The sequence below is a fragment of the Cupressus sempervirens genome, chromosome 10 (assembly GCF_028749045.1).
Source record: "Cupressus sempervirens isolate cs-2001-9-10 chromosome 10, ASM2874904v1, whole genome shotgun sequence".
In the NCBI taxonomy this organism is placed as follows: domain Eukaryota; kingdom Viridiplantae; phylum Streptophyta; class Pinopsida; order Cupressales; family Cupressaceae; genus Cupressus; species Cupressus sempervirens.
This window is the reverse complement of record NC_143127.1, coordinates 604,446,934-604,462,794: the sequence shown is the minus strand read 5'-3', so window position 1 is coordinate 604,462,794 and position 15,861 is coordinate 604,446,934. Positions and strand designations below refer to the sequence as shown.

General features: G+C 32.8%; 1 protein-coding gene across 5 annotated transcripts in view; it reads right to left on the bottom strand.

Moving 5' to 3' along the window:
* The window catches only part of LOC149535309 (histone-lysine N-methyltransferase ATXR6-like), a 223,320-nt gene extending 209,044 nt beyond the window's left edge, over window positions 1-14,276 (bottom strand). The window contains exons 1-3 of one of the 5 annotated variants that reach the window (XM_089803854.1): window positions 14,001-14,276; window positions 13,774-13,857; window positions 13,245-13,571 (exon numbers count right to left, since the gene is read on the bottom strand). In XM_089803854.1, the coding sequence (XP_089659980.1) occupies window positions 13,245-13,563 (319 nt within the window). In that variant the 5' untranslated portion in view covers window positions 13,564-13,571; window positions 13,774-13,857; window positions 14,001-14,276. Of the gene's footprint in view, window positions 1-13,244; window positions 13,572-13,773 lie in introns of all 5 variants that reach the window. The other 4 variants (XM_089803856.1, XM_089803852.1, XM_089803853.1 and 1 more) reach the window with 4 other exon arrangements.
* Between the last annotated feature and the right edge of the window lie 1,585 nt (window positions 14,277-15,861).

The following is a 15,861-nucleotide window of genomic DNA, read 5'->3' as shown; positions in this document are numbered from 1 at the left end:
ATTTTAACTATAAAGAGTTGTGACTTTTCAAAAGGGCTCTGATGATGAAAGGTTGTGACTTTTTGAAAGTAATGTGATCATAAAGTGTTGTAACTTTTTGGTAGTATTGTGATTATGAAGTGTTGTGACTTTTCAAAGGACTTTGATTACGAAACGTTATGACTTTTCTAAAGGATTGTAATTATGAAGGGTTGTGACTTTTCAAAAGGATTGTGATCATGAAGGTTTGCAACTCTTTGAAAAGGACATGGATGATAAATAAAATATGAAAGGATTAAAAAACAATTAAGCCTAAGAGTTTTGAACTACATCTAAATAGAGAAAGTAAAGAAACTAAACTAATATATATTGAATATTGGGAATCTAAGTAATATATATTCTATGAAGGATTATAAAATGAAAAACTAAAGGGAACCGGAGGTGTGTTCATTTGATATGTTTATTTCATAAATAAATATGAATCATTTGGTAGAGAAAATTATCAAGATCAAGGATTGAGATGAGAACTTTATAGTTCTCATAGAGATTAAGTAAGAACTTGGTAGAGGGCATTAATTAGAATATCGAGTTTCTTTTAAGAGAACTAAAAGAGTAGAGGGCATTCTTGATTGAATGTTTGGATTCTGAATTGGAACCCAGAGAGAGATTTGTAGAGAATCTCTTGAGACAATATATATTGTAGTGGTAAAGCATATGCATATGTCAGAGATAAGAGACTTGGTTAGAGGTGGGATCTCTACCAAGTAGTGTTACCAGAGATACCAAAGAGGCCTAAGGAAGACATTTTTTATATGATAATTACCTAATCAAGATACAATTCTCACTAGAGGGGTGGTTTGAGAAGGATCTCTTCCGAAGGATTAGGAAGGTTAGTATGGGTAGTATTTAGATTAATATTTACTTAAACCAATATGTTTAATTTGTTTCGCATACATTTTTTTATATTATACTAACACATGGTCGCAGGTTACAATATTCAAATTTAATCTGAAAGAGGGGACATTACAGTGATATCAAAGCATGATCCTGCCATCCTGTAGCGTAAAAGAGGAGAAAAATAATTCATATGAAAGACTAATATAGAAAGCCAATGAAAATTGGAATAAGGTCAATCATGTCAATAAAAACAACCTAAAAATTTAGAATAAAGGACATACATCTTTCAAATCAATAGGAGAAACTATATAATTGCTTGAGGACAAGCAATTTGAGGAAGGGCGGATTGTCATGTCCTCATTTTAAGATATAATTTTATTAATAATTAAATAAACAATGATAATAAAATCATATTCAAGTATAAAAATATGAAATAAAAATTACATATACAATATAGTATCAATAAAATTATATATATATATATTAGATCGGTAAACGTCGAAGCCTAGATTAATTATTATTATTAATTATTTTTTAATGTCTTTAGTGAATTCGAACCCAAGACCTCCCACATGAGAGGCTCACAAATTACCGTTGTGTTGTAGGCTCTTGCCTGAAATAAAATAATATTTAGTATAATATTTAAAATAATTAAATAATAATAAATTTACAATGAATAAATAAAATTAAATACAAGAGAATATTGTAGATAGTGTGTTATCTTTTTAAATAATATTTAATAATAAATGATAATAAATATAAAGTATACAAGTAAATAAATAATATAATATAAACTAACTAAATCTAATAAAAAGTCAAGAGATGTAATAAAAAGATGTGACTCTTTAAGATTAAGGTATAAAAGGGAGGAGAATTCATTTTAAAGAGGAAGGAAGAGGAGAAGAAGAGAAGAGTTAAAGAAGGACTATTAGAAGAGGAATGAGAAGAAAATAAGTGACTTTTTTCAAATATTTTCAATGATGAAAGGATGTGACTCTTTGAAAGGGTTGTAATTATGAATGGTTGTGACTCTTCAAAAATATTTTAACTATGAAGAGTTGTGACTCTTTCAAAAGGGTTCTAATTATGAAAGGTTGTGACTTTTTGATAGTATTGTGATTATGAAGTATTGTAACTTTTTGGTAGTATTGTGATTATGAAGTGTTGCGACTTTTCAAAGGACTTTAATTATGAAGTGCTATGAATTTTCCAAAGGATTGTAATTATGAAGGGCTATGACTTTTCAAAAGGATTGTGATTATGAAGGTTTGCAACTCTTTGAAAAGGACACATATGATAAATAAAATATGGGAGGATTAAAAAACAATTATGCCTAAGAGAGTTGAACTACATCAGAATAGAGAAACTAAACTAATTTATAGAATCTAAGTAATATATATTCTATGAAGGATTATAAAATGAAAAATTAAAGGAAACCAAAGACGTGTTCATTTGATTTGTAAATTTCATAAATAAATATAAACCATTTGGTAGATAAAATTATCAAGATCAAGGATTGAGATGAGAATGTTATAGTTCTCATAGAGACCAAGTAAGAACTTGGTAGAGGGCATTCATTAGATTGTCGAGTTTCTTTTAAGAGAACTCAAAGATTAGACGACATTCTTGATTGAATGTCGAGATTCTGAATTGGAACCCAAAGGGAGATTTGTAGAGAATCTCTTAGAGACAATATATATTGTAGTGGTCAAACATATGCATATTTCAGAGATAAGAGACTTGATTAGAGGTGGGATCTCTACCAAGTAGTATTACTAGAGATCCCAAAAATGCCTAAGGAAGACATTCTTTCTATGATAATTACCTAATCGATGTATAGAGGGTTTAGTAGTTTGAGAAGAATCTCTTTCGAAGGATTAGGAAGGGTAGTATGGGTAGTATTTAAATTAATATTTATTTAATCCAATATTTTTAATGTGTTTCACGTACATTTTTTCTATATTATACTAATGAATGGTTGCAGGTTATAATATTCAACTTTAATCCGGAAGAGGGGACATTACAGGTTGATTAAATCCTTTAACAAAGTCACACCTAATAGTGTGATTTGTAACCATTAATAGGGTTGGCTCTTAACCGAGGTCACCTTAGAAGAGAGAAAAAGTGGTAGCATGTCACTTGGTGGTCTTTCCCAAATTGGGTATCCACATTAAATCCTGGTGTCATACTTGTGTGAATGTTGTTTTCATGTTTCATGATATTTGATGTTATATATTTATGTTATTCAGCGTACACTTAAGCAGAGAGCTAAGTGATGATATGGTAAGTTGGATTACTGATGATATGATATATTGGCTGAGTGGATAACTGATTAAGTTGTTTGAAGTTGTTAAAAGTTGAATTAGTACATCTAGACCTAAGGATAACTGCCCCCCCCCCCCCCCAGTTATTCTAATCATTCTAATAATTGGTATCAAACCTTTGATGTTTGTATGGAAAGTTTGAAGGGACTTAAGCTAAAGATCAAGATGTACAAGAGAGAGGTACCCAGGCTGAACAAAGAGAACTTCCCAATATGGCAATGTCTGATGACATTGCATTTATCTAGAGTTGGAGATTTTGCACTTACTAGTTGGACAATGAATACATTAAAGCACCTAGACCCATGACAATTGAGCAAATCAAAGCGAAGCAAGAGCGTAATCAAATGATGATAGATTTGGCATCTTCCCTTAGTTATGTTGAGTTTGATGATGTGAAGGATTGCATTACTTCAAAGAAAATGTGGGATAAGTTGGCACAAATTCATAGAGAAGACAAAAATGTGAAGGGCTAAAGCTAAAAGTTTGAGAGGCAAGTTTGATGACATGAGAATGAAAAGAGAAATTGTTGCCTAGTATTGTAGCTAAATCAAAAAAGTGGTGAATGCAATTAGAAGTGTTGGAGCAGACATACTTGAAGAGACTGTAATCAACAAGGTATTCAGAACTTTACTTCACGTTTATACTATTAGAGTATCCTACAATACAAGAATTGAGATGTACACCTGGTAATGATCTGACCTTGGATAGTCTAATTGGTAGACTCACTGCATTTGAATTGTCAAATTTTGATTATCAAAAAACAAAAAAATACCGAGGAAGGAGAGACAATAGAGACAACCAAGGGAACAAATAATACAAGGAAAAGGGTAAGAAATCTTGTTACATTGTTGGAGAAGGTGGTTCTGAAAGTGATTCTGATGAACATGATGAAGTTGTTTATGTTGCAATGAAAGATGAATCTAATGAAGATGAAAAGTTTGAGAAAACTGCTCTTATTTCACATGTTTGTAAGAATGATAGATGGATAATTAATAGTGGTTTCTCACATCATATGACTAGTGATACAAGTGAGTTCGAAAAGCTAGAACATTAAAATGGAAGTTAAGTTTGGAAATGATGCACAATGTTATGTGGAAGGTAAAAGATCTATTATATTAAATGGCAAAGATCAAATGTGACAATGCATATTGAGTTGATGGACTAAAATATAATCTGTTGAGAGGGGCACATCTGATAGTTCAGGCTACCAACTTGAATTTCAAAACAAGAAGGCAAAAATCTACGACGCTACTAGTGAGCTGATTGGAAGTGAAGAGCAAACAAGAGGTAACTTATTCTATCTAGAACTATCTAAAGATACATGTTTATTTGCACAATTTGAAGATGTTTGGTTATGGCATAAGAGGTTGTGTCATGTGAACTTTGATAATTTGGTAAGCATTAGTAAGATAGAAAGAGTAAAAAAGATTACCAAGATTGAGAAAACTTGATAAAGCGATATGCAAACAATGTCAAATGGAAACAATGACAAAATCTAGTTTCAAGAGAAAGACCTATTCTTCTAATGATGTTTTGAAGTTGGTTCATATTGCTTTATGTGGTCCTATTGGTGTGCAAAGTTATTATGGTGACAAGTACTTTATCCTATTTGTTGATGATTTCTCTAGAATGATGACTGTGATGTTTCTCAAAGAAAAGAAAAATCTGATGTTTTTCAAATGTTTAAGTGGTATTTGGCTAGAGTTGAAAAGCAAATAGTAAGAGTCTGAAATACTTGAGATCAGATAGAGGAGGTGAATTCATATCAGAGGAGTTCAATATGTTCTGCAATGACAAAGGAATCAAAAGACAAATTTCTGCACCAACAACTCCACCACAAAATGGAATAGCTGAAAGAAGAAAAAGATCAATCATGGGTTGTGCAAGAACATTGATGATGGAAAAAAAATATTTCACAAAAGTATTGGAGAGAAGCTGTAAGTACTGTTGTTTATACACTTAACTAAGTTCAAGACAAGAAAGGTACAAACAAAACCCCCTTTGAACTATGGTATGGCTATGCACCTAAAGTCAACTATTTCAAAGTATTTGGAAGCAAGTATTATATATTGAAAGATGTAAGGAATGAAAAACTTGATGCAAAAAGTGATGAAGGTATATTCTTAGAATATTCTACTACAAGCAAGGCATATAAGTGTTTGAATTCTAAGACTAACAAAATTATGGAATGTACAAATGTCAAAGTTGATGAATTTGCAGAAATGAATGAAGTAGAATGCAAGAAGGAACCTAAAGATTGTAGAAACTTTGTATACATCTATGAAGGAGAACCAAGATACTTGCCTGAACCAGAGAAAGAGACTGTCAAGCATCAATAGACAAGCATTGTCGAACAATAGCAGAGAAGCTCTGTGGAGCGTCAGCAAGCTTCCAAGCATCAGGCTATAGATGCCGAGTCATGGAGAGAGTAGACCGAACACTAGATAGAGGAAGCCAAGTTACAGCAGGAGATACCTGGAGAAAATGAGCAAGCAAGACCAAGTGAATTACCACAAGGAGAAAGAAGATCTTAACCTATTTTAGCAAAATAATGTAAGAAGACACCACAAACCTGATAAAATCATTGGAGACAAACATTTATGAGACATGACAAAAAAAAATTGAAGAATGATACATGTTTACTATGTAAGTTTGAGCCAAGAATAGTTAAAGATGCATTGGAGAATGAAAATTGGATTAGACCAATAAAAGAGGAGACTGATCAAATTGAGAAGAACAAAACATGGGCATTGGTATCAAGACCAAAGGATATGAATGTGATTAGAACCAAGTGGATATTCAGAAATAAGTTGAATGAGAAAGGCGAAGGCACAAGGAACAAAATAAGATTGGTTTGCAAGGGATACGCACAAGAGGAAGGAATTGATTATGGAGAGACATTTGCCCCAGTTGCAAGGTTGGAAGGAGTAAGAAGATTACTTGCATATGTTGGTTACAAAGGATTCAAGGTATATCAAATGGATGTCAAATCTGCATTTTTTAATGGAACCTTGGAAGAAGAAGTCTACATTGAACAACTTGAATGATTTGTTGAACCTGGCAAGAAGAACATGGTATGTAAGTTGCACAAAGCATTGTATGGTTTGAAACAAGGTCCTACAGCATGGTATGAAAGGTTACATAAATATTTGGTGAAAATTGGTTTTGCAAAAACTAATGATAATAGCAATCTATATTTGAAAAGTGAATCTAAGGATAAGATATTGCAAGCTGAAATATTTGTTGATGATATCATATTTGGAGGACATGGTCTATTGCGCAAATCATTTGTTAATTAGATGAAGAAATAATTTGAGTATTTGAGATGTCAATGTTTGGAGAGAAAATTATTTATTGGCTTGCAAGTCTATCAAATGAAAGAAGGTACATACATTACATGATCAAAGTATATCAAGGAGATACTGAAAACTTTAGGAATGGAAGACTCAAGACCAGTTGGAACACCTATAGCTACTGGAAATAAACTTTCAAAGAATGATGATTTTGTTGAAGTAAATCAGACATTGTATAGGTCAATGATTGGCAAATTGCAATATGTTCTTCATAGCAGACCTGACATTGCATTAGTTGTTGGAATTGTTGCAAGATTTTCTGCTAATCCTAAGGAGAATCACCTGATAGTTGTGAAAAGTATATTGAGATATCTAAAAGGAACAAAAGACTATGGTTTATGGTATAAGAAGAAGAAACATTGATGATAGAGAGAGTACAAGTGGAGGTGCTTTCTTCCTAGGCACTAGATTGATTTCATAGCCCAGTAGGAAGCAAAATTGTATTTCTCAATCCACAATGGAAGCTGAATATATTATTGCAATAGTTAGTTGCTCAAACATAGTGTGGCAATTGTTGGAAGGTATGTAGGAAGCAATTATTGAACCTATGGTGATATATTGTGATAACACAAGTGCTATAAACATATCCAAGAATCTTGTGATGCACACAAAGACCAAGCATAATCAATTAAGTATCATTACTCGAGGGAATTAGTGCAAGACCAAGAAGTAAGACCGGAACATGTGAACACAAAGGAATAGATAGCTGATACATTCACTAAGGCACTACCAAAGGACTCATTTGTGTATCTAAGAGGTAAGTTAGGGGTCATTCCTCTATCTGAAGAAAACTAAGAAGAGATGCAGCATTGCATCAACTGTTATAATCAAAATATCTTACAGATTGATACAAGAGGTCACACTTTAGGAGCTGCCTAAAGCTATGAAAAGGAGGCCAGTTGTAGTTGATAAAGTTGCAAGTAGGCACATGGTGATACAGTTAAGGACAAACATGAAAGAGGGAGAGCTAATTTAAAGATCAGTCAGTATAGAAGATAAAGAGGGAGATGTGTACATAGATGTCTTTAGCATTGTTGTCAAAGACGGAGAAGTATGTCAAGTTACCATCCAATATCAAAGAATTTGAGAGATATGTCAAAGAGGGAGTCAGTACAATTGGTATTAGAATTGGTGTCAGAATGGAGAATCTCAATTGGTATCATAGAGGGAGAAGTGTAAACAAGCAAAGAGGGTGCATATCTAAGATTGCATGGATGAGAATCAAAATGAAACTAAGGATATTAATGAAGATTAAATACAAACTATAGAGGGAGTTGATAGTGAAAATCCAAATAACACTTTTTCCATTGCATAGTAACTAAAGTTGTTGCCATCAATGCCAAACAGGGAGATTGTTGGCACTACAATTGGAACAATTACTATGTTGGCATTGATGTCAAACCTTGTTAGTAAGACGTTTGCTAATAGCGTAGAGTGCCATATTATTTGATTGATGAAGAAGATTTGAAAAGAGAGATAACAAGATAGAATTAGTAAAATGGTTGAGTAAAGAGGACTAAGTATGATCGAACTACAAAGGGCACATGATTAGTTAGTATTTGAAAAGATAATATGGTGTTTGATCATTGTATTAAGTGAAGAAGAAAGATGATTTGAAGTATGGAAGAGATGATTGATAGAAGTCAAGAAGTTGAGTAAAACACTAAGCTTGACCAACTGATAGGTTACTAGGTCAATAAGAAGTTAAGCACTATCGAACAGAAGATTAAGGAACTTAAGTATTAGCCGAGTGTTGGTAATGACCAAACAAGATGAAGGTAAACTAAAGTAATAATCGAGCACAGTGATGGTCGAGCGAGCTAGTGTAAGCCAAGCCAGACAGATTACTAGTGACTGAGCTACCTAGTAATGAATGAGCTGAAGAACATAGTGATGACCGAGTGTCAATAAATTAATAGTTTGTGAAAGAATCAAGATCTAAAGCTGACACAGTTGAATTTATGAATTGGTCAAAACACATAAAAGATAAGGATTGATGAGTTGGCATATTTAATGCATGAATTGAGTTTGTTAAGCGATTTAAGGCGAGAATTCAATGAGAAGTTTCCAGAAGTTTCAGGAAAGAAGTAGATGGACAAAATGGTGAACAAATTCAATGAATCTAATCAAACCCTAAGATCTACGATTATATTTAAGAAGCAAAAGATTAAACCCATCTATTTAGGGAGGCATATGAGATGTTTTAGTGTTGTTGACTAGAGAATTTGTGAAGAACAAGAGGAAGAACAAAGTTGCAAAGGAAAGGTAAGAAGTTCGTGAAAGAAAGAGTGAGTGCTTGGAGTGTTGCCAAGAAGATCAGAGATGGAGAATGTGATGAAGTCCAGTCAATGAACCAAGAATGAGTTGAATGGAGATCTAAACATTGCAAAGTGAGTTGTATTTTATCTTATCAACCTAGATATTACTTTCTAACCATTGTGGTAGTAAAATCCTTTAATCAAGGTTGACCAAACAGTCATATTGTAAATCCTTTAATCAAGGTGACATTCTGATGGGATGTTTTAAAGACCTCTAACAAGGTCACTTCTAACAAGGTGATTAAATCCTTTAATAGGATCACACCTAACAGTGTTTTTTGTAACCTTTACCAGGGTTGACCCTTAACCGAGCCCACTTCAAAAGAGTGAAAAAGTGGTAGCATGTTACTTTGTGGTTTTTCCCAAATTGGGTTTCCACGTTAAATCCCGGTGTCATACTTGTGTGAATGTTGTTTTCGCGTTTCATGCTATTTACTGCTATATGTTTTTGTTATTCGGCATACACTTAAACAGAGAGCTAAGTGATGATATCATTAGTTGAATAAGTTGAATTACTGATGATATCATATATTGGTCAAGTGGATTTATGAGTGTAATTAAGTTGTTTGAAGTTGTTAAAAATTGAATTGGTACATCTAGACCTAAGGATAATTGAGTCACCCCCCAACCCCCAACCCTCTTTCCTCGCAACCCCACCCTTCTCAATTATTCTAATCATTCTAACAACTATGACATGAAATTTTCTAAAACAAGAAAGATAGTCAATGTTCTCCAAGCTTTTGGGATGGGAGAAGAAGTGGGGACATAGTTTAATGGAAACCAAAAGTTTCCTAATATAGGGACAAAGTGGGAGAGCAAGGGGATGGATATTCTGATTACTTAGATGAACTAAAAGCTGCTGAAATATTAATAAGTAAATTTGTGTACTGAATTTGCAATGACAATCCTCCCCATTTAGTTTTTTAGGTTTTTCCACATTTTGTTTCCTTTAAAAGTTAACTTTTTTTTGTTTTTTCACGCTGATGTAGCAAACTGTCAGTCTTAGAAATGAGGTAATCCCCTCCAACCGTCAAGTCTCCAAATTCCTAGCACATAACTTGGACCTTAGATACAAGTCTCCATTGAACACCATTTCTATTTTCCAAGCAAGATGGTTAAGGCTCTATATGTATTGATATGAGCTCCATGAGCCAGATACAAAAAAATAGTTTATCTAGATCTAGATGTAGAAGAGTCCCTTCTCATTCAAATTTACAAGTCAAAATTTAGATGATTATAGTCATTCTCATTAGTGTTCCATAAGCTATGAGACTAGAACAACTTGACATCAAAATCAGATTCTCCAATTTGATGATGATATCTATTTTAATTTCTTGAAATATTGCCCTGGAGTGCATTTTTGGCATATTAATGGTGGAGTCCATCTAAAGAGTTTATTAGAGGATTTTCAGTTGAGCCATGACAAACAATTTTCAACTGCTTCTATGACTGGCCTGAAATCATCACACAGCAATGATTCAATATGAAGCATATGCAAGGTATAGTTGAATGTGGCATTCAGTATGGTACTAATGACAACTTTCAGTTTGTTAGATTTACTGATGCTGAGTGGGCATTGATCCATAGATGATAAAAATTAGCATTCTTTTAGCCTGAAAACAGATGTTGCCTACATGGACTCATGAAAGGTGGCAAACATTTACTTTTCTTCCACTTAAGTCAAGTGTATAGCATGTATACAGTTGCTTTTGTACGTTGTTTACTCTGGTTAAAGTATTTACGTGTTGATTTGTAGGCAGCTCAAGAAAAATTAAACATTGTTTATTGCAAAAACTTAAGTTTTCTTATAGTGGTGAAAAATCTTGAATCCCATGCATATAGCATGTCAAAGTACACTTTCATTTCATTCTATTTGATAGCAAAAGAGGCGTTGAGTTGCAACAATGTGCATCTAAAACAATCAATATCTTGACAAAATCTCTTGGACTTGATCAATTGATCAAGTTCAGATATAAACATGAGGTAGTCTCATAAAGAACCATTACAAAAGGGTAAATGTTGTGGCCATATTGTACTTGACTATGATACTTAACAATTGGCTAGTATGAGTTTGTTCACAATTCAAAGCAAATGTTACCCTAGTGGAAGGAATAGTCCAAGCACAAGAAAACCTAAGTTGAATTAAAGCAACATGAAAATTTGATATTTGAGAAGGATTTTAAAACTTATAAAAAGGTAGGGGCAACAGTAACAAAACAGAAAATTTACAACAAAATGAATAACAGGTTAAGACTAGCACCGCAGTATGATCATCTAGGGAAGAGCAGAAGCCATTTGATGATGGTTGAGATGGTGTGAAAGCTAACTAAAAATGGCCCATCAAATTACACAATGATCAGTGATTGACCGTAAAAAAGAAAAATGAGGTAAAATTCCATCTTGGTGATCAATGAAAAGTGTCGCGATGTAATTCCAGTGCCTACTTGTCATGTGCCACTTTGAAGGCCAAGGAAGTGTGACCTAAAAGCTGTGCAAGATGGAAGGAAGAAGGGCAAAGCAATCAGCAAGGATGAGATCAGGTTTGAGTTGCTGCAATTAGAGAGAGTAAATGAAAAAACAGTGGAACATTGTTGATTTAAGCCCAGTAGCTCATTTAAACTGTGAATAGATTTTAATTTTTAACTGATCTTTGTTTTGATTCCAAAGCAAAAAAAAGTATTAAAAGAAATTTAAAAGAATTAACAGACAAAGGGAAGGCCCTATTTGACGAGCAAAGTGAAATTCAGTGCCTACTGGATTTCCGTCATTGAGGACAATCATACATCAAATGGACCTCATTGCAGAAGCATGACTGTCAAAAAAAACAAAATCTTTGTATGCTAAGTTTGTTGGAGAACAAAGAGTTGAACCAACCCATTTAAGATCTGTCAAATGGACAACGGATTTCAGATAATTAAAAAATCTATCCTCTTCCAGCACTTATTACACCCAGCAAAGATAGGAATGGGAATGTAGATTGATCCAAAAGCCATAAACAAGTTATCAACCAAATACCAATTTTTTTTAAATCTTTGACATGTATGGGTGGCACTGCAGAGAGTCCAAGTAGCCAATATTTCTCCAAATATTTATCTCAGGACACAGTATCATTGATTTTGTAATTGAGAAGGTAAGTTTCCAGAGAAGGAATGGAAATATTCAGAACAAGCTAAAAGATCTGCTGCAACCAGGCAAGAAGCTACAAACACCAGCTGTTAAAGTCGAAAAGGAAAAGACTGGAAAAGGTAGTATGGATATTCTAGAAGAATATACAAATGGCATCACCCAAAACCAATCCAATTGCTATTGCAATTAAAATCCTAGTGGATAAAGATACTTGAGTCTTTATAAAAGAAGGAAAATTATTTGCTTACAAGTTGTTATGCATAAAGCAATCTATTTTTAAGACATTTGAGGAAAAAAAAAAGGCAACCTTTCTGAGAGACGTAGCAAAAAATATATTTAGTGAATCTTGAGAAATAAAAGACTACTTAGTTCGTTTACAAAGAATGGGCCATTAGGAAACTGAAAAACAAAAAGTATGAAGTGAAGTCCTTTATTTCTCAATTAAAAGGAGGTTTGGAATGGTTAAGAACTGCTGATGCTGGTGAGAGGGTAATCCTTCTTCACCGTATAGTTGATAGCTATACCTCTGTTTATTGAAAAAGAATCTCATTATCATTCACTGTTGAATTCTTCATTAGTTTTGCTATTGCATTCAAAACTTTGACAAAATAATACTGTGTAGCTTAATTTGGTACTTATTGCACTTTGAAGTCTCAATCTTCAAGCCGGATCAGCCCCACAAAACCAGATCAACAGGCTCAATTCACAAGTCCAGCTAAGATGATGGGTAAGACTGCAAGATTTGGTAAGTCTAACAGGTTTGTTGTAGTCCAACAGGCCTTTGTTCAGCCCACAAAATGAGTCAAACAGGCTTGACTGGCAAGTCCAGTTGAAATAATGGATAAGACTGATCTATTCTAGCAAATCCAACGAGTTTTGGAATTTGGTCTCTGTAGTTGGTACAATGAGATTTTAGAATTGATTTACTTGCGTTTTTTTAATTTTTCTTTTAATTTGCCAATATTTGTGCTAGTTAGTATCTGATCGAGCCCAAAAGATGTCTGCTATAAGGGAGTCTAAACAGTATCCTTGAAAAACTGATCCACAAATGTCTCATCAATCTGTTAATGTTTTTAGGCACTTAAAAACATAAAACAACCCGACATGCTTTCAGACATTCACACTAAATAGAAACCAATACCACATATTCGTAAAGTAATGTACGTAGACCAAAATTCAAGTTGAGAAAACGCAGAGAGTAAGAGACAAATTAAACCAATATGCATTAGAAAGATATGGTTGCGTACCTCTAATGCCATCCTTCCTGCAAGCTGGACAGAACCATTTTCCTTTGGGAATCCTCACAAGAATGGGGCAGAGACAATACATGTGATACCCATTATCACACCCATCACAGAGTAAGAGAAGCCTCCCCTTTCCATACCCTTGTCCGCATTTCTTACAGACAATACGTTCATAAATATTCCTCCTCCTCCCATGTTTCTTACCACCATTGGGAACAGCAACAGGCTCACAGCTGCTATAAATTTCCGCAATGCTTCTCTTCCTTACACAATTTCCGTCCTCATCTGAACTACTTTTTTCACATTCCATGATTACCACCATTATCGACTCTATCAATCAAAAACGATTGTGGACGTTTGCCAATCAATCTCAAAAACCACTTAGAGAGAAACACAGTTAGAAAACAAAAAGTAAACAGAACATCCATCTCCCAATTCACAACTAAGAAAGAACCAATTAGAAATAAAAGAGAAAGCATATCAATGCCAGCAGAAAATGTCACTGTTCCGTAAAAACTAGACTATTCTGTACCTGAAATTTTTGAGGTGGCAACCAGGGAGCCTTTCCATCAATTGCTTTTCCGCTTTTCCACAAAAAAGCAGTTACCAAGATACACTAACGTGACAAACAAAATTTAATTTTCAATTATATTGATTTTTGTGCCATTTCTGCAAATATCCGAACTCCGAATCAACCAGGGCTTGACCAGAAGAAAAACTCAAAAATATTCAACCAATTCCTTAGGTCAAACACCATACCTATAATAAAACAACCATTCTGCTATGCAATTCGTGATCGTTTTGCTTGCTTACACGAATCGTTATATGAACAGGTACAAACTTTTTTGAGTCTTAATCCCATTTTGGTCATATAAGCGACAATGAAATTGATACTCTCTGCATCATAGAGAGGAGAAGGAGGTTGGTCAAGAATATTTGAAACCCACCACAAGCTTCCACAATAATGTATTTATTATGTTTTACAGAAAACGAGCGTGTCGGGAAATACTTTGCTCTGATCTTACACGCGAGGGTGGATGTGCAAATGCAATAATTATATATTTATGTTTGTTAGAATAAAAGTAGCTTATCCAAATTTAAAAGTGTATGAAAAATGATTGACAATATCAAAACATATTATAGCTTATAATTCATTTACATGGAAGTTGACAAGAAAATCACAAAGTTGCTGACAACTACTTAGGGGTCATATTAATAAGTTTTTTCAAAAGTTAGGAAAAATTCTAAAATTTATGTTGAGGAATTGCACTACATTTTCTTATGTATATATTATTGTAAAAATATTATAAAATTTTGGTAAAGTTCAATAATTTGAGGAACTCTAGATGTTTGGGAAATGGTTGTTTAATGAAATTTTAAATTATTTTGTATATTGTAATTTCAAAAGCAAGTCAATAGTTGTAATTTAATGATTTTATTTATTATAGAATGATTTTCCTTTTCAAGGAATTAAATATTTTATTTTTTAATTATTTTTTAAGGTGAAAGTAGCAAGTTGTTATATATTTATATATATAATAATAAATTGATTAGAATCAATATAGAATGCATATATTTTTTATGGGAATAAAAAATGTAGAATTTCTATATATTTGTTCTCTAATAAATCCTCGATATATTAGAATTTGATAGTCAATTCTACTCACCATTAAAATGGCTCTATAATACCCTAGATTTTTTTCCATACCTCCAAGATAAGAGGCTTATTAGAGGCTCACAATTTACTCTATGTTATAGGCTCTTGTCTCCTACACTACCCTAGATTACTTTACAAAACATGCACTCATTTAATTTATTTTTTAACTATTATTTCTAAATGTTTAATATATAATTTAAGATGGATTCAAAATAAATTTAGAAGAAAATATAAGAGTTTTTTTTAAAAATTAAATATTTTTTATATTTATGTATAGTTGTCAAAAAATTTGATTTAAATATTGTTCGGTGGTTTTTAAACTATCATAAATAGTTCTAAAAATGGTTTTTGAACTATCAAAAATTGTTCTGAAAATTGTTTTAATCTTAAAATTATCAAGTGGTTTTGGGAATGTTGTGACGAATGTGATTATCAAATATACAATTTTGATACATTAAATTCACAAAGAGAATCATCTAGTACATGAGTAAATCTTCCCAAAAATGTAATGTGTTTGAAAGAGTATAACTTCAAGTTATAGAAGATGGGAAATTTTTTATATGCTTCCAACAAAGTAATGAAGACTTGGCTATAGCTTAGAAGAAGACTTGCTAAAGAGCAATAGTAGTCTCTAACTTGTACTATTTATTTATGCATGATTTTTATAAATTAAACAAACAAGGTGGGTATGTTATTAGCACCTACCATGTAATTTTTTCTCCACTACTAAAGGTTTTGTGGGGTATTTTGTGTGATATTTTATTACTCAATTTTCACTTGGATTTACATACTAGTAGATCTTGAGTGCATTTTGATGGTTCTAGTAGAACAAATAAAATGTTTAAGTGCTTTATAAGTTCCTAACTAATAATGTACTCAAATTTTAGACAAAGTGCTTAAGATCTTCTCAATAAATATACTAAGATAGAAAATTGATTGTATTCACATTGAAACTTATTATAT